Source organism: Poecilia reticulata, linkage group LG16 (assembly GCF_000633615.1).
Source record: "Poecilia reticulata strain Guanapo linkage group LG16, Guppy_female_1.0+MT, whole genome shotgun sequence".
NCBI classification, from domain to species: domain Eukaryota; kingdom Metazoa; phylum Chordata; class Actinopteri; order Cyprinodontiformes; family Poeciliidae; genus Poecilia; species Poecilia reticulata.
This window is the reverse complement of record NC_024346.1, coordinates 32636653-32664377: the sequence shown is the minus strand read 5'-3', so window position 1 is coordinate 32664377 and position 27725 is coordinate 32636653. Positions and strand designations below refer to the sequence as shown.

The 27725-nt window shown below is 38.0% G+C and overlaps 3 protein-coding genes across 9 annotated transcripts in view; 1 reads left to right on the top strand and 2 right to left on the bottom strand.

The window, feature by feature from the left end:
* rgs22 (regulator of G protein signaling 22) overlaps window positions 1-23107 on the bottom strand; it is a 26337-nt gene extending 3230 nt beyond the window's left edge. The window contains exons 1-22 of one of the 6 annotated variants that reach the window (XM_008432892.1): window positions 23020-23107; window positions 16973-17032; window positions 16853-16881; window positions 16705-16767; window positions 16445-16630; window positions 16282-16367; window positions 14893-15059; window positions 14296-14704; window positions 14055-14216; window positions 13861-13954; window positions 12344-12463; window positions 11264-11365; window positions 10423-10617; window positions 9631-9741; window positions 7680-7855; window positions 7422-7584; window positions 5776-5946; window positions 3957-4007; window positions 3205-3357; window positions 2897-3076; window positions 1386-1556; window positions 1082-1291 (exon numbers count right to left, since the gene is read on the bottom strand). In XM_008432892.1, the coding sequence (XP_008431114.1) occupies window positions 1082-1291; window positions 1386-1556; window positions 2897-3076; window positions 3205-3357; window positions 3957-4007; window positions 5776-5946; window positions 7422-7584; window positions 7680-7855; window positions 9631-9741; window positions 10423-10617; window positions 11264-11365; window positions 12344-12463; window positions 13861-13954; window positions 14055-14216; window positions 14296-14704; window positions 14893-15059; window positions 16282-16367; window positions 16445-16630; window positions 16705-16767; window positions 16853-16881; window positions 16973-16994 (3021 nt within the window). In that variant the 5' untranslated portion in view covers window positions 16995-17032; window positions 23020-23107. Of the gene's footprint in view, window positions 1-1081; window positions 1292-1385; window positions 1557-2896; window positions 3077-3204; window positions 3358-3956; window positions 4008-5775; window positions 5947-7421; window positions 7585-7679; window positions 7856-9630; window positions 9742-10422; window positions 10618-11263; window positions 11366-12343; window positions 12464-13860; window positions 13955-14054; window positions 14217-14295; window positions 14705-14892; window positions 15060-16281; window positions 16368-16444; window positions 16631-16704; window positions 16768-16852; window positions 16882-16972; window positions 17033-19885; window positions 19963-21639; window positions 21709-22978 lie in introns of those variants that run through there. The other 5 variants (XM_017309446.1, XM_008432896.2, XM_008432894.2 and 2 more) reach the window with 5 other exon arrangements.
* Window positions 17653-19274, bottom strand: fbxo43 (F-box protein 43). Its single transcript, XM_017309447.1, has 4 exons — window positions 19009-19274; window positions 18579-18678; window positions 18186-18386; window positions 17653-18101 (listed from the first exon to the last, which is right to left on the bottom strand). Exons 1-4 carry the CDS (start codon window positions 19155-19157, stop codon window positions 17853-17855), a joined length of 699 nt encoding a protein of 232 aa, XP_017164936.1. The 5' UTR covers window positions 19158-19274; the 3' UTR covers window positions 17653-17852.
* Window positions 23093-27725, top strand: part of spag1b (sperm associated antigen 1b) — a 20376-nt gene continuing 15743 nt past the window's right edge. The window contains exons 1-9 of one of the 2 annotated variants that reach the window (XM_008432888.2): window positions 23093-23219; window positions 23487-23628; window positions 24208-24367; window positions 24473-24595; window positions 24675-24745; window positions 24916-25028; window positions 25139-25244; window positions 26450-26580; window positions 26693-26799. In XM_008432888.2, the coding sequence (XP_008431110.1) occupies window positions 23114-23219; window positions 23487-23628; window positions 24208-24367; window positions 24473-24595; window positions 24675-24745; window positions 24916-25028; window positions 25139-25244; window positions 26450-26580; window positions 26693-26799 (1059 nt within the window). In that variant the 5' untranslated portion in view covers window positions 23093-23113. Of the gene's footprint in view, window positions 23220-23441; window positions 23629-24207; window positions 24368-24472; window positions 24596-24674; window positions 24746-24915; window positions 25029-25138; window positions 25245-26449; window positions 26581-26692; window positions 26800-27725 lie in introns of both variants that reach the window. The other variant, XM_008432889.2, reaches the window with a different exon arrangement.

Below are 27725 nucleotides of genomic sequence, written 5' to 3'. Positions count from 1 at the left end.
TATATATATATATATGTTAGTGGAAATACAGTTTTTGGTAGCAAAGACAATAGGAGACAATAAAATTAATGACATTGTCTATATGTCAACTTGTGAGTGACATTTTATGTAATTTAATATATTCTCTAAATTTTGTCTGAGAAATAACAAAGGAACAAGAACTAGTAGAGCTGTAAACATAGTCCAAACATTGAGGTGGTGAACTATGAACATGAATCAGTTCATTTTAATCTTGCCAAACTGAACTTGGAATGAGCTGACAACACAACGCTTCACCTGCACTCTCATTAGTCTCCACTTATTAACCCTTAAACACCTCAGGTCACCAGTAGGTGACGTATACACACTTCAGACGCCAGCTTCTGAGCCATGGCTCTACTTCCTGTCCCTCATCAACCTCTGCAGCTTTGGGGGTAAAGCTAGAACCTTATCATCTATGGCTTTTTTTTATTTTTGAAAAAGCACAATTTAAATCCAAGTTATTATTTTTGACTGAAAAGTTATACTGGTATGTAAACGTCCCAAATTTCTACACAACAGTATGAGAAACCTATACATTCAAACAGGAAACAATCACTTCATATTACTGCTATATTGTTTTTGCATTAAATTTAACATTGGTTTTTTTTTTTTTTGACTAAATGACAATGTGGAAGATTTGAATAATTTTAGAACTTTATGAACACCAGATCAATATATTAAATCCAGATATATAAAACCTTAGAAAATGTTGAAAACCATGACTGTAGTTAATAAAGACAAACTGTTTGCAGCCGTCAGTCAAAACTTTGTGCTTGTTTAACCTCGGGGCCCTTAAATCTAAGTTCTGGAACCAATAGCTGCCATTAAAGGAGTTTTACTTCAGTAATAGATGCATTCTGAACAAAATAGACCATTTCAAATAGAAGAGTATTCAAAGTAAGAAAATAATTGGTATTTTGATCATGAACAATGAGGAATGATTGATGGAAATGCTTTTGCTTTTCACTTGGGCCACCATGGTTTAGTCAAGTAAGAATAACAATGCTTTTTCACAAAAACACACAAAGTTCCTGTTTAAGAGCAGATAAGAGTTTCTCACTGGTTCTACGGGAATCATCAATGAGCTTTGGGGTCTTTGGAAATTCTGGGAGTCGAGTTGGATGCTCATGGTGCGTTGGAAGCTGAAGCTGCTGCGTGACCTCCGAGGCATTTTAGATACGTCTTTTTGTTCCGGCTCGTCGTTACCGTCAAGCTCATCCTTCTCCAAACTAGCATAGGCCTCTTGTTTCTCCCGTTCCTCCTGTAACAACTGGTCATACAGGACTGAAATGAGTTCAGATTTTAATCTTGCAGTACAATCTGGTTTCTTATAACTTCAGTTTTCTTTGTTTGTTTGGGTCCACCTGTAATTTTCTTTCACTTTCCTCCTCCTCCAGCCGTCTCTGTTTCCGTATTTTGGCCCTGTGTTTGGCTCTCTTTTCCTGCAGCAGGGGAATGAGCTTCACTTTGGAGAGATTCCTGCTGAGCACTTGAAACTTGGGCCAAAGCTTCAGCAGTTCACTGAACACAGCTATCTGGATAAGCAGGGAAGCATGAAGAATAATAAATTTTGGTTTTATTAACTGTTCTCACACACATATCCGTGTTTCTTCCCATATTAGGACTTTGTATTAACATCTGTTCTTTTTAGTAACTACATGTCTGCCTAAACCAAACACTTACCAGTATATTCCTAAAATAGGGCAGAACAATAAATCATCTGTATATTGCAATAGACATGTGATCAATATCAATGGATAATCCATTTGATAGAATGTTCAATAATTTCACTGAACTCCAATCCACAGCCACACAACATTCAGGTATATGTAGGCAGAAGAAAGACTTTAGCCACTCAATCTCAGCCAGCTAAGCTAGATAGATGGCATTGAATAATTGACTCTCTTAGGTTGCCTAGCAACAACCAGCTTAGTGACTGCGCTGCAGCAGTTTCAGGTTTCGCCACCGTGACTCACAAGAAACAACGGCATGGAGTGAAAACACTGTATAAAACAAGGAAGGTATTGCCACCAGTTTGACAGTATTTCAGATATTTAAAACAAATTTAAAAAATCAATAACACTGGACAACAGCCATAAAATTGTCTGATTTTTCCAATTGTTTTAGAGGCATTTTGATGTGCTGAATTAAAAAATCTCATTGGTTTGGCTCAATTAGGTCAACTTTCTGAACTATGGATGCAACATGAGCATCAAAATGCATGACTTGTTTCCACATATGGATCAGTTTCCTGAGAATCTGGGATCAAAGTGATGAGCAGGAGGAGAGCTGCTATCAGGACAGAAAAGAGACAGAGACGTAATGTTCAATTCACATGAACTTACCCTTAGAAATGTTTATTATTCACTTTACAGAAATCCAGGTTTGGGACATTTAACTAATTTTCTCCTAAAACCTTTTTTTGGATGAGAAATATTAACAGAAATAAACTGATAATGTCACAAAAATGTAATCAATATAGTCCGAAGATCAGATTTCTCTAAATCAAATTAGAATAAAAACCTGACTTGATTGAGAAAAATGTATGTCGCTCCTGCACCTCCGAATTATTGTAACTTTTGACATTTTTTAATACAAAAACACAGTGGGCTGCTGGAGGACTGTCTTAGCGTCCCTACCGTCAGGCTTAGCATGTTTTCTGGGGGAAACCCTGAAACGATTATATTGTGATATACGTTTTCATCCATATTGTCGAACCTTATCATAACCAAAACTAAACCTAAACAAGGGGGTCCACCACATTAGTACTGGGTTTTGGCCCCCATCAGACCCATCTGTCTTCAGTAGGTTGGTAAATATTCCAGAGAAGGTCCTAAATAGAATGGCTAAACGAGTACACACACAGAGCCAGTACCTGTGCCTCTCTGAAGATATAAGGCCCAAGCTCACGGCGCCTTTCCAGAATACGCCGAGCCTGATCATGAGAAATGTTGATCTGCACAGATGGTGGGATGGAAGAGTTGATGAAACAGCTGATGATTGTGGAGATTTTATGCTGGACGGTGACCATACTGCTGTGCGAATGGCAGAGGTCCTGTATTCAGAGAGAAATGAGTGTAATGCTGTAGGACCTCTCTCACACACACACTGGGAAAAAAATTTCATATTTCTGAAGGTATGAGGACTGTGCAGCCGCCAGCACAGAAGCTTCTGGATCTTCACCTTATATCTCTGCACCTCCACCCAGAAGCGCACGTCATTTTCCAGTAACTCTCCTTTCACAGAGACGTAGTCCTGGAACTGCTTGCAGGTGGACGGGTTGAGAAGAGCTCTCCGAAACAGAAGGATATCTCTGGAGGTATTCATCTGTGAAGCCTTCAGTTGAAAACAGGGAGCTATAATGTTAATCAGTTCCTTGGTAATAGGTAAAACATGTTATTTGCCAGTGAAAACATAATATAAAGACAATTATGCAGTTAGCTAAAGCCCTTTTCTTTAAAGGGAGTACCCTCCCTTTAAAGAAAAGGGCTTTAGCTAACTACATAATGTATTTTCCTGGCACATAGTGCCATTTTATAGCACAATTAAGTAACTATGTTAACTTCAGTTATTATAAAAAATAATGCATATATCAACTGTGACAACAATTTCCCTTTATGAGGGAATCGCATTATAACATGATGTAAAGCTCAAAATGTCAACTTTACATAACACTGCCCCTTTCTGTCACATAAAAGTTCAACTTTACATAACACTGCCCCTTTCTGTCACATAAAAGTTCAGCTAATATTTAAATCTGTTTGAAAAAGACACGAGTTAAAGTAAAGTTAGCTAAGCAAACATCCTGAAGCCTAATGTAACAGCCAAAAAAAATTTAAGTCAGTGCTTAAAGCCAAATCTTCCCTGAAAATCCCTGATGCCTGGCGAAGAAGAAATTCCTCATTTCTCTCTATTCATGAAGGGCCTCTTCTTACCTTCCTTGCTTTGATCCGGTTCAGCTGTGCGGCTCTATCGTCTGATTTAATCTACCACACAGAAACAAAGGCAAAGAGTCAGAAATCAAGACCTCGAGGAGAGGCCTCACACATGTCCCTGTGGTGCTCTCTTTCCCTGTCACTAGAACTGCATCCCTCTCTTCTTAGTCTTCAATCTCATTTGTTCTTTCCAATCTTCCTCCTCTGACCTTTTCTCCTCATTTCACCTCTTAAACATCTTTTCCAACCTTCCCCGCATCTCACTTTCCAGACTGTAATGTTAAACTACATCTACCTTTCATTACTTAATGAGAAGATCGGTGTCACTAAACCCAGTAAACTTGATAACATAATGCCGCAGAGCAGCAGAATCTGCAGTTTATGTTTCCACTCGAAGAAGCAACCTAAGACAGCGACAAGCCAGTAACGGCGTTCAGTGGCTGATCCTATAACATTAATGTGTGCATGTGTGTGTGTGTGTGTATGCATGTGTCAGTAGGCACATCCATTAGACAGACTTTAAACATGATACACATCACAATTGCCTCTGAAATATTTAATGCAATTATTGGCAAATGAGATCAAATGACAATTTGGTTCTAGTTTAAAAACACAAAGTGTCCGTCCAGTCCATTCTCTGCATGCCATTGAAACATTTAATAAGATCACAGTGCCTTGAAAGAAAACAATTTACACTTCTGAACTTTTTCACATACCGTCAGAACACAACCAGAAATTCTAACCCATGTTGTTGCAAAATATAAGTGCAAAACTGAAGTGGAAGTAGAACAAGTGATTGAAAAGTGTGGCATGCAGTTGTATTCAGCCTCCTTGAATAAATACATTGTAGAATAATGTTTCGCTGTGGTTTGTACCGAAAGTATTTTGGGGTTTTGCTGAAAACAGACATTTCCACAGCACAATGCTGCTACCGTATGTGCATTCTTCATTTTTCCGACACAAACTGAGCTTTGTTTGTCCCCCATGTGGTCTATGGCAACCTACAAACAGGCCTTCATTGAATAGTTTTTGTTTTGTTTGCTTCTTTGTCAACAAATTCTCTCAGCTGAGCTCTGCAGCTCCTCCAGAGTTACTCAGAGCTTCCCTGATCAACACACTCCTTTCCAGGCTTTTTATTTCAGACACTATGACTTGGTAAAACATTTTGAAAACCACATTATCCATTTTCTCCTGCTGCACAATTTTGCACTACTTGGTGTTAGTACGTCGCATTAAATATATTGAAGTTTGTGGTTGTAACTTGATGGAATGCAGAAAATGAGCAGGAAAGCATTTTTGATTTGCAGTAAAAGGGTCTGGATTTTATCTTTTTGCTAGAAAAAAAAGTCAATTCCATGACACCATTTGCTAATTAGATTCAAATACAAAACAACACAATACAAAACAACACTGTTGGAAAAGCAAATAATATTAAGTCTCCAAATATTGTACATATACATGTTACACCTATTAATTATAATGGAAGTGAATAATGGAGCACCAGACTATCATTATTAGCTGCTATATCAATGTAGCTATAAATGTGAGGCTGAGTCGATTGACTTACATGTAAGCATTTTTGAGGTGATAGTTAAGGGGTTAAACTTTGTCCAGTTTGCTAAAGTTCCTCTAAAACTTGTGTGCTGTGAATTTCTACACTAAAGGTAGCAGGATGCCACCCAGTGGTGGATAGGAAAATGAATGTTGGTAGAAAGGTAGAAAGAAACCTGTTTTCTAGTATTGGAAGTTTTTTTTTTCTATCAGCAATTATTTATTGTCAGAAATGTTGGTGTCAAGTGTGAGGTATCGAGATGTTTACCTTTTCCTTTTCCTTTACTTTCTGTCGCTCAACAAACTCTTTTGAGGAGAGGAACAAAGGCATCCATGTTTCTTCAAGGTAAGGTCGGATTATTTCCTGGATTGCAATCGCGACTCCGTTTGAGAGGGTTTCTGACTGCAGTTTCTCCTCTCCACCTGCCTTAACTAGAATCTACACAACCAGAAGACATAACAGAGAAGGAGGGGGAAAGGAATGCTTAAAACAACATAAAAAACTCGAGATAAGTAAATGTACAAGTAATTGCATAAAGGAGAAACCTAACAGTGAAACTCTCCCCTTTTTATCTCCGCCTGTGCTCTGCATTATTCCCACAAACTCTTCCCTTAATCTTCTAGCTTTTTTCAGTCCTCATATCCTGATTTCTTCTTTTCTTACATCTCCTTTATTCCATTTTCCTTTTTTACACACACAGCCCTGCTTGCCCTCATTTACTCTCGTAAGGCTTTTGAAATGAGAACCAGTTGCAGAGTGGGAATCAGGAGATGAAAGAGGGGCATTATGTGACTGGATGACTGAGCGAGTGAGCGAGTGAAGGGCCAAAGCAGTAAAGCTGTCATACTCTCTGCATTGCACACACAGAAGAGAACCAACAGTGAGACATAAGAACAGCTGTCAGAGTCAACCCCATAGAGTCAGAAGCATTAGAAATGGCTTTCTTATTTAAAAGCAATTTTAATAATTGTTTTGGAGGCATTTATAGGATGATGCTGACAAATCACAAACATCTTGACCCACAGTTTAGATCATGTCAACACAAGCGTGTTGTTTTTGTTCAAGAAATCGGAGTAAGTCCTGTGAATGAAGTCAGTCTGATCTCGGAGCGTGATTTTGAGCTGATGTAATAGACTCTGAACTAAAATTCAGATCAGGCCTAAAATAATCCAACCTGACCTAAGCAATTAAGCATTTTGTCAAAGCCTGATCCAACCTGACTAATTCACTTTAATTAGGGGCTCGGAATCTAAAGTAAACCTGACATGTTATTTTAATTGAGATTTTACTGCTTACTGTTTTTAGACCACCATTTAAGTAAGCAGTGCAACATCTTCTGTCTTCCAGCTCCATCTTGTTGCTTGTTGTAAAATGTTGAGTCAAGTGCAAATTTAGGATGTGGAGGTTGACAGGATCCTGCACTTGTTACCATCTGGAGAACTTCTGCACTGCTCCTCTATTTACACCATCATAAATAGATTAACACAACTTTATATCAAACATTCTCATTTGGTTTTCTTCGTGTTGCAACCTTATTAAACTCTCTCCAGAAGTCGGAGTCCGACCATCAAGCCAAAAAGTCTGGTCTGACCCGGCCCGAATTTCAGCTTGAGCCATAAATCCAAACTCTACGTTGAACAGCTGGGAGGGAAATCTAGAAATGAACCTGGAGCCTAGAAATCCAATCTGAGATGGATTTAAATTTATAATCACCGTTTCTGAAGCTGAATAGAAACCATTTAATTCTCAGGAGGTTATTTTATTGCCAATTCTCCAGCAGCACCCAGGATCCCAGAGGAAAGTGAGAAAACATTTTTTGAAGCTGCTGCAGCCTCCGTTTATAAAACCTGGATACATTTATTGGTGTAAATAATTTGTGGATTTTTAGTCAGATTAAATAAAATGCTACATACATCTTTCTGTTGTTTTTCTGTGGCAGGGCTGCGAGGACCAAAGAAGTAGCCTTTGTTCAGGTACTTTTCAACAATCATAGTTGACATCTCCTGTCTGGAGCTCTTGTTGGTCTTAGCAATTCCCTTGTACCGCTCTAGGTCCAACCAACAGCTCAGATGAATGCTGCACAGGAACAAAAAAAAAAAAAAACAATTAAACCTTCGAATAAATCTCATCTTCCTCTATATACCACTTCTCTGCTTGGTACTACCTCTTACCCGGCATCATGTTCCTCCAAGGAATTCATGAAGTATCCAATCTCTTGAGGCTGACGAAGTAAGGTCAAAAGACGATAACCGCGGAAAACTGCAGCCACTCTGGACCACAGACCAGAGTTTCGGTTTCTCTTTGAAGGGAATGGCTCGATGGATATAGGAAGATTCATGGACCTCTGCTGCTCCACATGAAAAGACACACAAGAGAAAATAAGAGAGACAGAAGGGAAGAACACCTTTAAATGGGTACTATAAAGTCAGTTTATCTGTGAGGATGGTTGCTGTGTGATACAGCAAGGATATTCAGCTTTGTTCCAAAGGAAACAGGTGAAGATTGTTCCAGGTACATCCATTCTGTCTGTTCCACTCAAGGCTTCTTTCACAGTTTTCAAATCAAAACTCCATCTATTTAATTTATAGAGTCCTCAGTCCTTAAATTCAGTTTTAAGGTAAAAATACAAATGTTTACCATGAAAAGAAATGGATGAATGATTAGCAGATGGATGTACAGGGTGGCCCACTCTGGCAGGAAGTGCACTTTTTAAAGTGTACACTAATAGCCCGAAAACTTTACAGCAGGTGAAAGACAATATTCGTAATGCAATTCAGAGCATTGGTGCCCCAGAGTTGCATCGCATATATGACAATATGTTAAGGCGCCCCCAAAACTGCATTGACATACAAGGGGATCATTTCCAGCACTTTCTGTAAAGAGTGAGTAAAAATTTTGGCATTTCAAGTTTTTTCTTTCCTTACGGAAGGCCGCCAATAATACTATAGTAATGCGGGCTGCTTTTTCGTGGGCCACCCTGTATAAAAAGGTGAATGGATGGACGAACTAATGATGGGTTTATCTTTTATACAAAAACAGTTTTGACTTAGAGCTGGACAATAAATCAGTAATAAGTGTTGTGATAAACATGTGATCAATATCAATAGCTTTGATATTGATATCAAAGCTATTGATGTTCAGTATTGATGTTCAATCAATACTGATGGAACATTCAGTATTGATTGTAAAGAATATTCACTGAACTCTGATCCATAATTGCAAAGCATTCCCCCAGAATGCTTTGCGAGGAAAGGCTTTAGCTAATCAAGGAAAGGCTTTAGCTAATCAACCCCTCATGGCGAGCTAAGCAAAAGTGGCGGCATCAGCTACCTCACTCACTCATTCTTTGGTTACCTAGCAACAACCTGTTGAGTAACTTGTGCAGTAGGCGTTTAAGGTTTCGCCACCGAGCCTCATAACTCCTTAAAAATAAAAACTAATGGCAAAGAGTGAAAACTGTGGATAAATGGGGAAAGGTCATGGCACCAATTTGGCGGCATTTCAAATAACAAAAAACTAATCAATAATTATTGATAGACAGTTATTGATATTGACTGATATGAAATGCTTATATTGTAATATATTTTTCAGCCATTTTGTCCAGCCCTAGTATTTAAATTCAAAAATACTTTATTAATTCCAAAGGGAAATTAAATGTTGTAGTAGCTCATCAATATTCTTCAAAGACGCATTGAAGATGGCGATGGCTGTTGGCAGGAAAGATCTCCTGAAGCCGTCTGAACCACACTGAATCTAAAGAAGCTTCTGGCTGAAGATGCTCCACCTTCCCAAGACAGTCTCGCGAAGAGGACCTACAGGATAGTCCATAATCCTTCTTTGCATTATCATCTCCAGAGGTTCCATAATTGTCTCCAGAACAAAACCAGCCTTCTTCATCAGCCTGTTGGGCCCTTTAAGGTCCCTTGCTCTGATACTGCTGCCCCAACAGATGACGAATGAAGAAATGACGCTCTGAACATCAGACTTATAATAGATCACCATCATTTTGCTGCAAGCCTTGAAGGGTCAAGGTAACGTCTGAAAATTCTATTATTTTTCCATACCTATAGAGACCTCAAAAATAATTCTGCATTTTCTCAGTGTGTTTATGAACTCTTTGACCTTTTGTTGCCTGCTGATCCGTCTCTGGTGCTCCTTTGATTCCTTGCAGAGCCTCAGGAGTTCTCTGTACTCTGTATTGAAGAAGCACCGCTGCTCCTCTTGCACAGGAACCTGGACGCAGACAATAACTCTTTAGCTAACTGATTAAACTTTTGCAGGTAACGGATCTTTAAATTTGGATCCAGGTTAGGATTTTTTGAATATTAAACAGGACATTGTTATCGTTATTTTACTTTAATGTTTGTAAGACTGCTTAAATCGAAACGACTTCACATTACCTTTAAGTCAGTGTCCCTATGTCCCTTGCAAACTTCAAATGTGTTTTATTTGGATTTTATGTGACATGTGAGCATAAAGTACTGCATAATTGTACAATTGAAAAAAATATATACATAAAGATTATTATGACAAACAAAAATCTGAAAAAAGGTGTCATGCATTGACATTCAGCCCACCTGAGTCAACACTTTTTAAAACCACCTTTGAGTGCAATTACATGAGCAAGATCTTCGTATGCTGTGTCTCAACTGGTCAGCCCCATACTGGAGGGAGATGCTTTTCCTCAGTTCCTTATCTTTTAAATTATTCCAAAACATATGGCTGTCTCCAGGCATTAAACTTTATAATTTTGTGCTACGTCGTGTTGGTTTGTCACTTTCTCAAAAAATATGCTGAAGCTTAGATTTGTATTGCAAAAATATGGAAAAGTTGAAAGTATGTGAATAGTTTACAAGACACTGATACCCTGCCAAATACTAACTACACTAACCAGAAAGTAAGATTAAACTGCACCTGCTCAAATAACTCTTTGTCCCTCTGGTTCAGCTGTGTCCACGGCTCCAGAAGGATGTCCAGCACATGTTCCTCCACCCTATCAAACAGCTCCTCAAAAGCAGGCTGCAGTTTGTTGTACACCTCTCTTCTGATTTCGGTCTTAACATTAATTCTCCTCCTGGCAAAGCTGGAGATATATGTGAAATAAAGGACCTGGGAAGGAGGAGAGATGAGAAAATCTTTTCAAGTAAGAAAAATTTTTCTGCAAAACCACAATCACTTTCATCATCACCATTGCTCTCTGCTTTTACAATACCACTTTCGCTCATCAGAGCTGCCACACCACCAAATAAATGTCATTCATTTAACCCTGCTGGCTGTGGCACTAAGGAAACAACATTACATGTCATCTCTCTGGTGAACTAAAAAAAGTCAGCTTCCCGCTGTGATGTGCTCTGGACTGAAACATTCTTCTTTGTCCTTGGTTCCAGCATGGTCGAACACAATGGTTCTAGGTGACTGAGCTGGCACAAAGAACTGTGGGTGGAACTCATTTGTTTTTATGAGAAATGCAATTTCTCCACCTAAAACAGGAGTAGTAAGAGGACGCAGTTGAGAGTGGTGGAGGCTAGGCGACACAAATGAATGGAATGTCTCAATATATTGCCGTAATTGGGATAGCAATGTGTAAATGTAAAAGGGAAGAAGGAAAAGCACCTCATGGACTTCTAACAATTTTACATTTCTCTTCTGGTTGTTGGCTTAGAATACATTAAAAATAACATTCTCTAAACATCTGATTGATTGTAGTACTTGGTTATTTTTCCATAAAGATGGGACAGGTACTGCAAGTACTGACCTGTGCCTCTCTCTGCACACTATAGGGGTCCATTCGCTCCTGGTGGAACAGTTCATGGTAGTGCTGCAGGTCTGTCCAGAAGTAAACTGCATTTACCCAAAGCTAAAACCACACACAAAGAGACATTGGCATATTTACTTTGCCCATATGGGTCAGCATACCTACCATATACCTACCATAATATCAGCAATGTACAATGGGATTTTTAAACTTTTTTAGATATCGGTCCTAAAACAAAATTCCACAAAAGGCAGTATCCATATGGTCAGAAATTCTTTGGATAAAAACAAATGACTTGACTCCATCATTAAACTGTACCCTTTCGATCAGATTAAAAGTCTGTGGGTGTGTTGGAATCAAACAGAGATGCAATTAAAAAATGGAAGAATTAAATTTTTTGGCATATGGTCCCTATCTATAATTGTTGGGAATGATATTCTTTTCAAAACCATAAACTCTCAATTTAGTTTTACCTTTTACCAAAGACGTATGGCAAAGTACAAGTGCAAATAATTTAGGTACAGTACAGTTAAGTCAGTTCAGTACAACTAAAACACAAACATTCATCACAGCCACTGATGAATGTTCTATAGATCCTTTTCAACAAATCTTATTTGCAAACAAATCAAAGCAGCTGGTAAGCTAAATATTAGGCAATATAAATATTATTTTATATCTCCCCACCACCATTGCTAAAGGAGCAAAAATGTTTGAAATGTCAAAAATATTTATTAAAATTTGAAATAAATCTACTCTCCGTAAAACAAAAATTATAGTCAAGTTGTATGGGCTAGTTATACAAGAGAAGATTGTTAATCCAAGCCATAGTCTAAAGCATTAACAATTTCAAAAACTGTAAAACCTATAATCTATAACTAGATTTAAAAAGTATTTTCAGAAAAGATTTTTCTTTCTGATATATATATATATATATATATATATAGGGGCTCAGAGTTGTACTTCATTTACCAGTATTTTGATTCATTTTAAAGTATAAAAATAGTGAATTGCCTTTGCAATATCATATCACGTATCCACAGCACAACTATTTAGTAGAACCTCTCAGATTTTTGTTTGTACCTTGTTTCCAGATTGTTCACAGTAGTGTGTGAAGTACAGCCCAGTCCGGAACTCAAAAAACAGAGACGTCATCATCGGTTTCACTCTTCTTCCAAATGGTGTCTCACATTTGGCAGACATCTTAGGAAATATGTACACCACAGTATAAGCTACTTTATAAAATTGTAAGTTAAGATCTTAAAAACAAAAGAGCAGACAGCTTTTGGAACGAGGGTGTGCAAAGTGCAGCCCCAATGTAATGTGAATTTAACCAACCAGTGCAGATGGACCATGAAGATGAAGACTTTTTTTCCTATTAGGACAAAACTATGAGCCACAAATTGAACTCTTATCACAAAATGTCAGATACAACACCAACTATCCATCTTTTAATAAGGTTTTCTACTTTCTCTTCACTTTCTTGGTAGAATATAGGACCACGAGGCCTGTCACAATAACTAATTTTGCTGGATGATAAATGATTCCAAATGTTATTGTGATACATGATAATATTTGCTGTTTTGAGACCATTTTCAAGTGATATCATGGTAATGGCATAATAATGCAAGAACACATTCTCAAAGATCAATAAACTCTAAATTCTAGTTTAGATTTTAAAGGTTTTATTGGCTGTAGTGGTCTTTATTTGAGAGTGGTTAAAAAGGAAAGTATGTCATGAGAGAGGGAGAAGACATGTGGTAAAGGTCATCAGGCCTGGAATCGAACTTGTGACATCCACATTGAGGACTAAGGCCTCCTTACATGGGTTGTGCTGCCACGACAGCACCACAAACTGGAAAAAAAATTTAAATATCCAAAATAAATAAACAACAGAAGCAATAAACAAAATGAATTATGAAGTCTCTTTATGCAAAAATGTTCTTCGAAAGAAAAGAGGTAGTTGAGTCCAAAGCACCAGACTGAAGACTTTTGTCATCCAGTTTTTGGTAGAAAAAAGAAAGAGAAAAGAGAAAAATGATAAATCATGCAAATGGAAATTATTGAGCTTGTTTTAATTTATCATGGGACTAACTGATTCACTGCTCATTGCTAGAAGTCTAAGCACCACATCTGTCCATTGACTTATGCTATATATACCACTCCCAAATCTGCTTTTAATGACATTATTAAAATATTTTCAAAGACTGACTAACTCACGTTTTTATTGCTAAGAATTTTTTTAAGAAAGTTTTTTTCAGTCAAGCCCTAAATAAATGAGTAAAATAGTTGCATCTCTTTCAATAAGGAAATCATGTGAAACCCTTTTGAAGTTTGATTGATTTACACCTTCCTTTCCTACAAAAGAAAATCTGACAATTTTCTGTATTTTATTCAAATAGTTCTTAATTACTTCATTGTTGAGAAGGAAAAACAAATAGTCAAAACCTTTTGTGATTTCAGTGTTTAAAACCATTTTTATTTTTTGGCCCGGGTGTACTCTTGAGTTGAGTTTTGTAACATGGCTTTGGTCCATGTTTCAAAAGATTTGAACACCCCTGGCTCAGAATAAGCACCCAGTGAAATGACATGAGGCCTACCTGAGTCATAGCAGAATGATGGAATGGGGACAGATACTCTTCAGAGTGACTGCCAGGCTGTCTGCAACACGTCTTCATCCAGTACCGAGGCAACCTTTAGAGGACAGGTGGATGAAGTGTGCACGTTAACTGGCTGCACGCTATAGAACAGGACTCTGTTAAATGCGAATATAAATCTAAACTGTAGTCCACACCAGTAGCTGAGTAGAGGCTCAGTTAGTAGTTCCTGAACCGAGAACAGTTTCTCCTCTGTCCAGCAGGGGGAGTTAGACAGCCCCAACCTTGCAAGCAGCTTCCCATTCAAACAACAAGGACTGCTGCTCCTCAGGTAGCAGTTCCTCAACAGAACTAAATATCTGGGCCAGATGATACATTCACCTTTTTACATCACATGAGACAAGATGCTTGAATCAGATAAAAATACAAATGTTTTACCTTTTTTTCCGTTCTTCCGTCTGCAACGCTATCAGTGTCTGAATATCCATCCACAGATTTAGAAGCTTCTCTCCTGACGTTCCTCGCAAAAACTCTTTGAACTCATCCAAGCCTGGCCTATTCCCATCAGCACAGGAGGCTTGCCAGCACAAAAGAGGACTCTTCTTAACCTTTGCTGGCTTATCTCTACTATTCTTTGGACTGTTTAATGGTGTTGATTTCTTCCTCTCCAATTTTGCTTTGTCTTTATTTGCTTTGTGTTGGTCATCTGTCCTGGAGAGGTCTGGCTGGCCTCCAACGACTTTACTAGCAAAGTACTGTGGCTGTTCTTCAGCAGTGAGGTTGTCTGATGGACCCGCTGACAGGTCAGATGAGCTGTGGAGTTTTTGAGTTTGCTCACATTCAACTTCTGACGAAGACAAAGAGGAAAAAAGAAAATGAATGTGTTTTTGAGTCAGTATGAGATGGACAGGACTTCTTAACGTCAGAAACATTTGTTGTAAGCCTTGTTGATCTCTGTCAGAAAACAAATTCAATCTATAAATTAAATAAATAAATGATATTTTTGACTTAACAGTATTAGATCTAAAAATCTACCTGGTTCCGGTGATGTACTCTCCAGAGAATCTGAAGAATCTTCTTCAGAAGAGGAGTAATCAAGCAATTCTGAGATTGCATGACTGCTAATGTCTTTTTCATCTGACCCGTTTTTCCAATCAAGGCTCCAAAAGGTTGGCTTCCACTGAAACAGCAGCTTGGCAAGTCTGGAAGAAATCAACCATCACAAAATTTTAAATCACATGTTTGCTTGCTTAATTTAGAAACCAACTGAATGTTGCCATGTTTATCATTGCTTTTACTTGGTAGAGAGTTGATTTAATCACTTTTCTGAACTCAAACAATAAACATAAAAATATTACTTTTCATTCAAAACCAACATTGTTCCCTCTGATATTTCTAGAATTGCAAAAATATGACGGCATATTAGGGGCAATGTAGATATAAAAGAAAACCCAGAGGAGTACATTTCCACAAAAAATAAAAATAAAAAAAAGTTTGTTTTTTTTTTTACTTGGAAATTTTGACTTATCAAAATTTTTGAGTTTACAAAGTCAAAAATTTGCAAGAAATTTTGAGATCTCAGAAATTTTCCAGAAAAAAATGATTTTTGAAACTCAAATCTCCAACGTTTTTTTTTTTTTTTAGATTCATTTCAAAGTTTTTTTCTAGCAACTTTTGAAATTCTGAAACTTGGAAGTTTTTTTTGTTGTTTTTTCTTTCTGAAATAAATGTAAACATTTTTTAGTTTTTGGTAGAAATGTACTGTTTTTTAATTATTCTATCTACAATGGTCCTAATATGCAATCATTTTAATTTGAAAAAAAAAAAAATCGGGGGGGAGATTTTTTTTAATCACTTTCTTTAAAGTCAGAGCTTTACTGTCACAAAGGTTACTACTCCTTTATAACAGTTTGGGAAAGCCCAGATGATGTCATAACTTTGTAAGCTTCATTCTCAGATATTGTAATCCATAGTTAAAGTTCTGAGATGCTGGAAGGCGACTCAAAGAGGAAGAAGCCTTCACTCGTAACATAAAAGGACAAAAATTACATAATGTACATACATGTCCTGTCAAAGTGTATTTTCCAACAATTCCTGTGATCTGATTAAATAAGTTTGGCCAAGATAACCATAGTGACGTTTAGAGGAAAACAAGGGTAAGATCACAAGCCTAAGAACTGTGAATTATGGTGGTGGCACATCATGCTGTGGGGATGTTTTACTGCACCATTTGGAAGGCCTATTTGTCCAAAACTTTGCTTCTTATCTGATATCTAAAAATGTTGCTTCAGTCTTTCAGTCCTTTACTGTCTGACAAATTAGCTCAGAAGTGACTAAAACAAAACGTCGAGGAGTGTCAATCACAAATGCCTGATCTACCCTGTATTTAATTTCTTTTTTTAAATGGTGCATGTAAAACTGTACCTGTACTCATGGTAGAAATCGCTCTGCAGGAAGAAGGGCAGTCTTGTCTCCGTAATCCACCGAGTTCCTTCCTCTCTGCTGAGGCACTGCAAAGACACATTACCTGAATCACATTGAAAAATGTAATCTATACGTCAGCCGTTTTCCCTATACAAGTTCTTACAGTGACAGTGAAACAGATGTCCGGTACAGGTGGCATTTTGGAAAATGTTTCTAGGTCATCAGAGAGCAGTAATGATTTATATTGTTTCAGGGAAGCTCTGATCCGTTTGGCGACAACGTCAGCTTTTTTAGTCACCACCTCAAAAAGTCCAGATTGCTGGTTGTACACCAAAGCTTCTGAGAAAGACTGAAAAATAATGGGCATTAGAAAGGTTTAAGCTTTTTTTGTATGAAGATATCTATATCCTGTGCCTACATTACCGGCAGACTTAAGAACTCATTGAAATAGTAAACCAGTACGTCATCAGAGGCCAGATAGCTCTTCTGTAAAAAGACAAAACAATTCAGCAACAGACAACTCTGCTAAACATAAGCTGTAGCTCTTTGAAAAATGAGAATGTTTACTCACAAAGTTTTCAGCAGTAAGAAGGGGGGTTTCTTAAAATAGAAAGAAAAAAGGCCTAATTTACAAGTGTGTAGTGTATTACAAATGTTCGAGAAGGTTGAAAGTATAAGCTTTTGCTCTTACCAGCTGAAGTAACTCCACACATTGTTCATCTTAGAAATTCAGAGGCATCTTCTAGATTTTCTAAAGACAAGCAAAGCAGTCACTTTTAAACTGGTGTCATGGTCTAACTGCAAACAGTCCATGTTGCTATGGACTCATTTTCAACACAAGGACGATTGTAAAAGATTAACTAGAAAAAACAAAAGCCACTTAAGTTATTTCTGCAAAGCTGCATCAATGTTAATGGTCAAGGGTGAAAATAAAAACCCCATTAATTTTTAACAAAATCACTTTAATGTTAAACTAGTGTATATAGCAAAATAAAAATTTAAATGGCATTGTTGCAGTTCACATTTTACAGCATTAGATGGCACCATACCACAATGAACCAATTTGAACAAACCATGTAAAACCAGGCCCTGGAGCACACCGCATACACCATACACCAACCATAAAAGATAGTCCCTGTTGCTCAAGGTGGTTCCTGACCTCGAGTCAGAGTGCATACCCTTTGAGGTACCTAAATGCGGGCAGGGAATAAATCATGGTGGGCCCGCAGCCTCAAAGAGTGAACCCACAAAACCTAACAAATGAGAAGTGAGGCATTTTTAGAAAAACAATGCAATTTATTGTAAAAAAAAGTAACCTGGACACACACACGCACTTGTAAAACCTGACTACTTCAAACTTACAAAAAAAAAAAAAAAAAAAAAAAAAAAAAAAAACAGTAATCAAAGTACATCAGAACCCAATTCCATAGTTAAAAATCTGTGCTGAAAGAAAAGTACTTAAGTAAAGACATTCAGTAGCGCAGACATTGTTTAGAAACTTGCTGTAAAAAGTTGGGGTAATCATTTACAATTTAAAATTGTCCACATGACAAACTGGAGTAAAGATTTAATTACAGTCTTCGAACATTTCGCTTGCTTAGAGCACTTCCTGGAAGCAGATTGTCCTTCTTGCGACGGCCCGCTGACTGACTGCCGCATTCTCTGGACCCATGGAAAGCACACAAGCAGGATACGCAAAACTGAAAGCCACAGTCGACTCTGCTACACACACCCTCCCCTTTCACCAAGTGACACCTTGCAGGATGCTGACATCTAGGGCAAGGCTTGAGGCATTCATCATGGAAGAGGGTTTTGGCAACCTGGGAGAAAGTTAAATGAAGTTATTGCTAAAGGTTTTATAGAGCATTTAAAATTCGCCTTTTGCTGGGTTATTCACAACTTGCCTCAAGAAATTTGTCCCGTTTGGTGCTGCTGCCTGTACTTAAAGTGCCATGCTGTGGCGTGGCCAAAGTGTTTGCCAACGGGGGGGTGCAGTAGCTAGAGCTAGAGGTTCTGGACTGGGCCTGAATCTTCTTTAAGGCCGACCTCTTTGGTAGAGCTGATCTGGTCTCCCCCTCTGAGATTTGGAGGACACCCACACCATACTGCAACACCACCAAAAAATTTTTTAAACATCACAAGAAACAAGCAAACATTGATCTTGCTCATGCATTAAAATATTTTTGCTTGAAACGAATAGTCCATCCTATGAATCATGTGAAAATGACATAATTGATCAGTTTAAACCACTGCACTGGTAGATATAAAATAAAACACTTATGATTGCAGAGAAGTACCTGAAGATCCTCTAGTTCACTCAGGTGGATTCTTCTCCTCAGGCTGGCTTGGTGGTCCTGCTCAATAATTTCATTCCAGCTTCTGCAAACTAGACTACACCTGTCAAAAAAGACAGATAATTCTAAAGATCTGTGCAAAAGGGACATAATTCTATGCAAAAATAGCTCAAAAACTAATATAATGAAAAAAGTTTCATATTTTGTCACTCATTATACAGAGTGAAATGTTATAAGCCCTTGTTTCTAGTAATTTTCATTTTAAGAAGGTTGCATCAGAAATTAGGAAGAGAATATTTTAAACATCTGCATTGTTTGGTGTCATCTTTTTCTTGACAATGCTCCATATATTCTCTATGGGGTTAAAGCTAAGGCCAGTTTCCTGGCTAATCAAGAATAGTACCACCATGGTCACTGAAGCAGCTTTAGTTACCTGTGGAACTGTGGGCAAGTCCTGCTGGAAAATGAAATCAGTATCTCCATAAAGTTGTGAGCAGAAGGAAGCATGATGTACTCTAACATTCCTGGTAGATGGCTGTAGGACTTTGCAAAACACAGTTGACCAGAACCAGCAGATGACATGGTGACCCAAATCACCTTTGACTGTGGAAACTTCACTCTGGACTTCAAGCAATGCGGACACTGTTCCTCTCCACTCTTCCTCCAAACTGCACAACCCTGATTTCCAAGCGAAATGCAGAGTATACTTTCATCTGAAATGAAAGTAAACTCTGAACAACAGATCTTTGAACAACAGTCCAATTCTGATGACATCTCTAGATCAGGAGTGGCTTGACACATGGGATGCGACATTTGGAGCCCAAGTGTAGGATTCGTCTGGACGTGGTTGAGTCAGCCTCAGGCCAATACTTGTGAATTTCCACAAAATTCTTGAATGGGTTCTGCTCGACAGCCCTCCTAAGGTGGTTGTTGCTGGTGCACCTTTTCCTACCACTTAACTTTCTATGAATATGCTGTAATATTTTTATTTCCTAATTTTCTGAAATACTGAACTTTAGGTTTTCATCTGTAAGCCACAATCAGAATTACAAGAAATAAAAGGCTTTAAATATTTCACACCATGACATACATTTAACTTTCTAAAATGAGTGACCAAAATATTGAACTTTTTCTTTGATGTCTGAATTTCTTTTAGATGTACCTGTACATTCATTTAAGTATTTGTTCTTTTATTTTTTGTACTTTAAATCAGACTTGATTGAGAAATGATTAGACTAAATTTACAAAAGATCTAAAGAATTTGGGATTGGCTGCGAATTGAATTACTTGAATAAAAATACACACATCACCTGTACAGACATTCTGAGTTCAGCTTGCTGAACATATTAGCCAAGATGTGCCTGAGATTCCTCTTCTTCAGCTCCGTCAGTATATCCAGCTTCCTCAGGCCCATCTTTCTGCCAATCAGCCCTGCCAAAGGCATACTGGTCCTGAACATCACTGCAGTCTTTGCTAGTGCTGCTGTGAATTTCAACTCTTCTTTCAGACTGGGACTTTGACCTGCAGACTTCTGAAACTTGTACTGGCACATAGCATGAACTAGCTGCAAGGCTGGAGTCAGAGATAGATTGACTGGGGTTGTTCGAAGAGGAGTCATGGAATGATGAGCAGGATCTGCATCTGTGGATGAAGGGCCTCCCAGTGGGGTGTGAGGGTCATGTTTTCCAGAAACAAGGTTATTAAAACATCTAGCAGATATTGTGCTGCAAGGGGTGGCATCAGCGAAAACGTCATCAGTAGAATGGCTGCTACATTTAGAAGGATTTTCATGTTTTCTATTTGCTTGGTCTTCCTCGGACTGAGAACCACCTTCTTTAAGAGTGGAAAGCCGGTGTTGACGATGCAAACGGGAGCGCCTCTTCACATCAGTCAGAGTTCTACCGGTTCCTTTGGAAGCAGAAATGAGAAGCTCCTGGAATGAGCCATCATGGTCTGAGGAGTCTTGTGATTTATCAAGCGTTAAGGAACTGAAGCCACTGTCTTCATTCATCGACCTGTTTCGAGGTTAGAAGGATGGTAAGATTAGAATGTTTTCAAATTCAATTCTCTAAACATTTACAGCAAATGACAAAATGTATACATAGGTACTGTATAAAGCACCTTAGTGTAAAGTTCCCTTGTACAATGTCTTTATACAGAAGCACAAACCTAAGAGTTTATAATATGAACGCACAAACTAATTTTGTTAAGCAGATCCACTGTGAATGGGAACAAAATCTACAGGACGTAAAGGAAACAAGCTAAAAATAAATAGGATCATTTAAATACTACTTTCCTTTCAAATTGTTAATCCAGTCATTCACAGTTTTGTTATTGCCCTTATCAAACTGCTGATGCGGCAGCTCCCTTTTAAATCCATTCCGAGTCCTCCATTTCATTTTTAAGACAAAATGTAAACTAATGTATGTGTCTATATATTATATATATAAATAAATGTTAGGAGATTGAAAAGTCTCACTTTTACAACACAGGAAATGGGAAAGATTTTTTTTTTTCAAAAAATAAAACATTTTCTAATTTTAAGAGTGAACTTTATTAAGTGATTTTTACATATAGAGACATTTAAAATGAATGTATTAAAATGATAGAGAAATGATTAAATATTACTGTATTCTGCACTTTATTCATCGTTAGCGAGTAAGTTGATGTTTTGGAATTTAATAGCATTAGGCTGACAAGGATACATTTCACCAGTCAATATTTTATACTGCCTCCTGTTATATACATGAGATTAAAAAAATGGATAAGAGGGAATGGCAATGAAATGAAAGCAAACTTACCCGATGTTTTTAGGTGTTTGGGTAAACAATGGCGTGTTGAAAACACTGGTGCCGTCACACAAAATGCTTTCACTGCTTATTGGTGATGGAAAGTTTTCTTTCGTTAAGAGAGGGAACAAACTGTCATGGCTTGGAGTATCTACATCAAGTTGACAAGATGAAATGTTTCCCCTGAAATCTGATTCAATGATTGAAACGCTTCTGTCAAAGGACGAGAGGAGGCAAGTGTTGAGTTTGCCGTCTTCACAGGTGGACGTCCTCACCTGCGAGAAGAGGAGCCGCTGTTTCCTGCCAGACATGGCCAGATCGTGGCCCACGTTTAAACTCCTGGTGGCCCCACCAGATGCAACATCTAGAGAGTCAAATGATTCACTGAGCCAGTGTTCAGATCTCCTACTCAAAGAGGCTTCAGCATTTGTAGTAATTGGTGATCCTGTGCTGTCATTTTTGACTACAGTGGGTTTGCATGTTAGAAGTTTATGGCACAGGATAAAACCCCTTCTGTTTAGTTTAGGAGTTTCACACCAGTTCACTACAGATGCTGCATCTCTGGTGTATTTGCTCAACACCTTAACGGATTCTCTGCTCTGTTCTTTAGGGGTGACATGAAGCCTGAGGTTCTCTTTAGGAGTTTCAATGAGTTCCGATGGGGACAATGAGTCAGAAAGGGCAACTCCGGTGATGCTCCCTGGGCTCTGGAACCAACCCAAGAGTCCGCTGTCAGAGCAGTCTTCATTATAAGGCTGGCCTTTGTAGCTTTGTGGGTTGATATTTGACTTAGGAGTACACTGCATTGCCCTCAGTTTTCCACACAAGGGTTCCATGAGAAAGGTTGTCAAGTGACCTGAAGATGAAAAAGTAAACAGCTAAAATGTTGACCCTAGATGTGTCGACTGGTTAATATACAAGCCCAAATTTTAGCTGAAATGCTAGATTACTATACATTTTTCATGGGAAAAGTCCATATATTTACGGCCTCTTTCAGTTTGTAGTGAATTTTCAGTGTACATCCATCTTGTTTAAAATTGTCGCTTCAAATCAAAGTTTTGCCATACTTCTCGGGATAAAAACACACGTTATGGTAAATTTAAATTCCATACATTTTCAGATAACGTAAGAACCCCGGCTTTAGCATGTCTGCGTCAAGATAGCTGGTATTTTTGAGGGGAAGAGCGAGATAAACGTTGCCACAGACTTTAGCTTTCAGGTGCTAAAGACAGTCAGTCATCTGGTACATCTCTAAGGTCCAGTTGTTTAATTAGCGTTGCTATGAGAGCTTGGTGCCGCCCATTTAAATCCTCCGTCACGAGCTCTGATGCCGCTACAAACACAGCTGTAACCGCCAAACTGAAGTCTGTTGTATGCTGGCATTTAGTTACGATATATATATAAAATGAACAAGAAAACTTAATTTAAAAAAAACAAAAAAACAGGACACTGTGAGAGCCCCTCAGCTGCGCCAGACATAAGTCACAAATTAACATGTCCCAAACACACCTGAGTAAAAACTAGTACAACATAAACGTAGCTGTAGAGTTCTCCAAGTTGAGACGCACTTATTTAAAAAAATGATTTGGTATTTCAGTTAAACATAAAACTTACCCTGTAAAAGAACTGAGCTGCTACGAAGGCCGTGTTATTACCTCAGGTTCAGTTCCAGGTCACGGCTTCCACACCTTTTTGCTGCTACATATTCACCAACACACACACGGCCATCGCTTTCAAATTTAGAGCCTTATGGGATGCGTCACGTGCTTCCGATCAGTTCAGCTGGTCTTCCGTGGGTGGTTACCACAGCAACGGAGTCTCCATTGTGCTTTGGTCAAACAGAAAACAGGAGCAGGTAAGGTAGATTTTTTGTTGTTGTTGTTGCTCCCTTAGCCTTCGCTTCGTTTGGACATAAATTAATGGGACGATTTCAAACTAAGGCAAACCTTATTATGCTGGCTGAAAGTCGAAGCCTCAAACAAATATCTTAAACATTTTTTGTTACCGAACTAGTTATTATTAGAGCTACTAGCTCTACTACTATGCTATTAAAAGTTTTGCTGTTATTGTTTTACAGTTCCTACATGATAACTGAGTTTTGTCACATTCTCTTCGCTCTCAGTCATGAGTGGCGAAGCAGTTTTCCCTCTTCAAAGTTCAGCCGCTGGCTTCAGTACTAAGGTCCCTGTGGAGCACCTGGACTATGATTTCATTGAAAAATGCAAAGATGTCAAATATCTGGAGAAGATACTGAGAATTTTGAGGTAATATTCTTTTCGTTAAGCTTGCTGTGCAGTGTGTGCACAAAGGAAATGGGTGTTGCTTTTTTGTATTTCCCTTCTCTTCTTGGTGTTTACCCTTTCAATGTTTTTTTTTATCATTTCCACTCTAACGGGAAAAAATAAAATAAAATTATTTTTGCAGTAATAGATACTGGTGTTGTCTTAGCACGAGAAAGCTTTTCAGTCTCAGGTCTTTTGCAGCATCTAACGGGTGCCTGTATCTAGCTCCATTTTTCTTTTCACTTACCCTTTTCTTTGCCCCTCTATTGAAGAAAAACATCCCCACAGCAGAATGCTGCCAACTCCACGTTTTGCTCAAAACATTTTAAAAAGCATTTTAAAATGTTTTGAAATGGTGCATTTCAAAACATTTTAGAAAGCACTGGAAGAAATAGCTAATTAAAGCATTTCAAAAACACACCAACATTTAAAAGCCATCTAATGAAGGATTAGGGGCACTAAAAAAATAATTTGAAATTAAAATTTCATGGAATACCAATCCTGACTAACATTTTACAAGGAATTTGAAGTCCGATGACTTAAGGCTTACTTTGTGTCCAGGTCTGGTGAAGAGGGCATATATCCCCATCTGATTAAGTTCTGTGAAAGACACTTGGAGAAGCTGAACCCTAACAGTCGAGCTCTCAGGAAGGAAAACCCTGTTGCCACGGAAGCCAACTTCTCTAAAGATGAGTGGAACCAAATCGTTTTCGACCTAAGAGTATGATACCCAGTGGCATGTTTTTTCTTTTCAAGAATTTTGTCATGAAGAACGTTTTTTTTATTGAACTTATTTTTCTGTTGTTTTTTTTTTCCTTTTTGGCAGACATGGGCCGAAGAAACCAAAAAGACTGAAACCTTGCTGAAAGAGGAATCAGTGTTTGAGGACTTGTCAGATGTGAAAATACCTCCTATAAGAAGTTCAAATTGCTTTGTTCCACATAATAAGGTATTTTATTTTAAACAGTTATACAGTGTAAACATTTCTCTTCTGGTAAACATTTTTATATAGTGTTTTTCTGCTGCAGACATCACTCCCAAAGCAAACAAGAAATCCCTCAAAACGTGTTGTACCTCGTGATTATCAAGAATGGGACAAGTGAGCTGTTTTCTCTTTTGTCTGTTATGCTTTAAAGAAAGAATGGAGTATTACAGCGTCTGCATGCACTTTGAGATGCATAATCCAATCTACAGTTGCAATCATTAACAGTTAAATACTGAACGCTACATATATAGGGTCTTGTCTGTCACAAAGCTTTCTATTTTCAGGTTCAATGTGGAAGAGGAATGTGGCAAGGTAGATGGGAGTATGCAAAGAAATGACCCACCAGCTCAGCTGAACTCAGGACATCTCAGCATCAGGAGAGAAGTGGATGCCTCATGTAATGTATTGTGTTCCTAAAAAACATGTGTTGTATTTTACAGCTGCAAAGTGATAATTATGCAATAGTGGCTGGCTATGTGTGTGACGTGTGTGCGGTGTGTGATGCAGTGTTGTCACATCAGGAGAAGCTCCTTTTGGCAAATCGGGAAAAGGATAAGGGCAATGAAGCTTTCAGAGCCAACGATTACGAAGAGGCGGTTGCATACTACTCCAGGTCAGGGTCTCTAAACACCTTTGCTACTATGAAGAACTTCACTTTGCAAGACATTTTTTTAAACATACAGTGAAATCTAAGTGAAATGTTACATTTTTGGGGAGGGATTAAATTTTATTCCCTCTTTAATTTTATTTTTTTCTGTGAATGGATATAGCTTACTATATCCATTCAACTATATCGAATGGATTTACTATATCCATTCAATATAGTTTACTAGTTTACTTACTGTGTAAGTTCTTGTTTACTTACACAGTACAAATAGATAAATAGCCAATTTTTCTAATTGTTTTTCATAAAATCAGACACTTCTTTCTGTTTCAGGTACATTAGGTTTACCAAAATAATTTGTATATAATAAATTCCAAAATAATGAGGGAATGCTTTAATAAATTGTATATTATTTTCATCAAAGTTGGAATTTTACAAACACCTTTAATAGGTAAATGTCCTAAATTTGACAGATTTGGAGACATATCTATATTTTTCTAGGCACTCCTCTACTACGCACTACTTCCTTGCATAGGACAGCCAAGAAATGAGCCGAGATATCAGGAAGAGAATTATCAACTTCAACAAGTGCGAAGATGTCATGTTCATCTGTTGAAAGCAGCTGTATGCAGGATGAAAACTAGGAATGTCCAGCGTCACACTGTTCATCCATGAAACGAGACCTGCCTGAAAGGCCACTCAACGAGAAAGTAGTCATCACTTCAAATGCAACATGAAAAGCTAAATCTTAGTTTGCAAATGCACACAGGGAGGAAGAAGTTAGTTTTTGGAGACATGTCTTGTGATGTGATGAAATTGAAATGAAAGTGTGTAGACACAGTGACCACAACCATGCTTCACATTCTGGGTGTGGCTGAATGCTTACATGGAAATATTGAAGCAACGTCTTAAGACATCAGCCTAGAAGATACAACTGGAACTCAGTCAAATTTGTAAACTAAAATAAAAGGTTACACAGTGGCTGAAGGACAACACTGATCTGCTCTACCTGATAAGGGTTTTTTCTACCAAAAATATAAATAAATAGAAGTTTGTAAAGTTTTGACTTTAAAAAAGTGATTAAAATTCTCTGCATAATTCTTTCCTTCGTAATCCTGGTATTTAACAAATATACATAATTATGGTATTCCTAACTGACCTTAAGGAGGAACAAGTTTAGTCTTATGTAGTTCTTTTGCTCTCTTCTGTTACAGGAGCCTTTCCATTTTCCCCACTGTGAATGCATACAACAACAGAGCTCAGGCAGAGATCCGCCTGGAGCATTGGCACAATGCCATGACAGACTGTCTGCAGGTGCTTGAGCTAGAACCAAGGAATAAAAAAGGTGCTTTTTTTTTTTTTTCAACAAGTGTAGTCTTGTGAAATTGCATACCTGCTTGAGTGCTGATTTTAATGTGAAAATGAGTATTTATTGTGGTGTGTTTCATTTTAACCAGCCCTTCTGCGTCGTGCTACTGTTTACTATCATATGGGGAAGTTTCAAATGGCCTCTGAAGACCTGAGGACGGTACTTCAGGAAGAGCCGAACAATCCTGCAGCAATGGTAGATGACAGAGTTATGAGAAGCATTCATTTTGTGCTAGTGAGCATCCTGTCCACTAGGGGTCATTGTATTTCTTTAGGATTAAGGACCTTATTGGGATACTAGAGCAAGTCAGAAAAAGGCTTGGCAGATAAAATGTATTTAGACAGCAGTCATATATACAGTGTGTAATTATGAAAAAAAAAGTGTTTTACAAATAAAAATCTGAAAAGTGTGGCATGCACTTATATTCACCCACCTTTAGCTTATTGCAGGGTTTGATAACTAGGATCAACTGGGATGTATCCATTCATCCATTTTCTGTACACCCTTGTCCCTTGTGGGGTCGGGAGGGTAATACTATGTATGACCCTGTATAAAGAGTTCACCCGTGCGTAATGAACCAACAGACAGATCAGAGGTAAGGTTGTGGAGAAGTCTAAATCGGTTTGCTCTATGCAGTTTGCTATAATCCACATACGGCACACATCAAACATTTGGAAGAAGGTGCTCCAGTCAGGGGAGACCAAACTGTTTTAATAAATAATTGAAAACTAACGCGTCAAAACATCCCAAAAACACATACCACAGAGGTGGGAGCTTCATGATGTCGGGATGCTTTTCTTCAATAAAAACAGGGAACAGCATCAAAATCAGCTTGAATATAGATTGTACTAATTCATTTATAAAAGAGAGTATATCACAGGCAGTAAAAAACTTGCAGCTGCCACACCTTTAATTTTTTTTATTTGTAGAAAATGTCATAGTTATGCTCAACTTTTATGTCACATAAAACTCTAATAAATATATACTAAATTTTAGGGTGCAACATGTAAAAAAAAAAACATTCCAATGAATGAAATTTTTGTAAGCCTCTGTAAGAGTTCTGTTTTATTTGGGAGAGGGAAATGTGGATGGGATTTTTTTTTATCCCCATAAACATGATT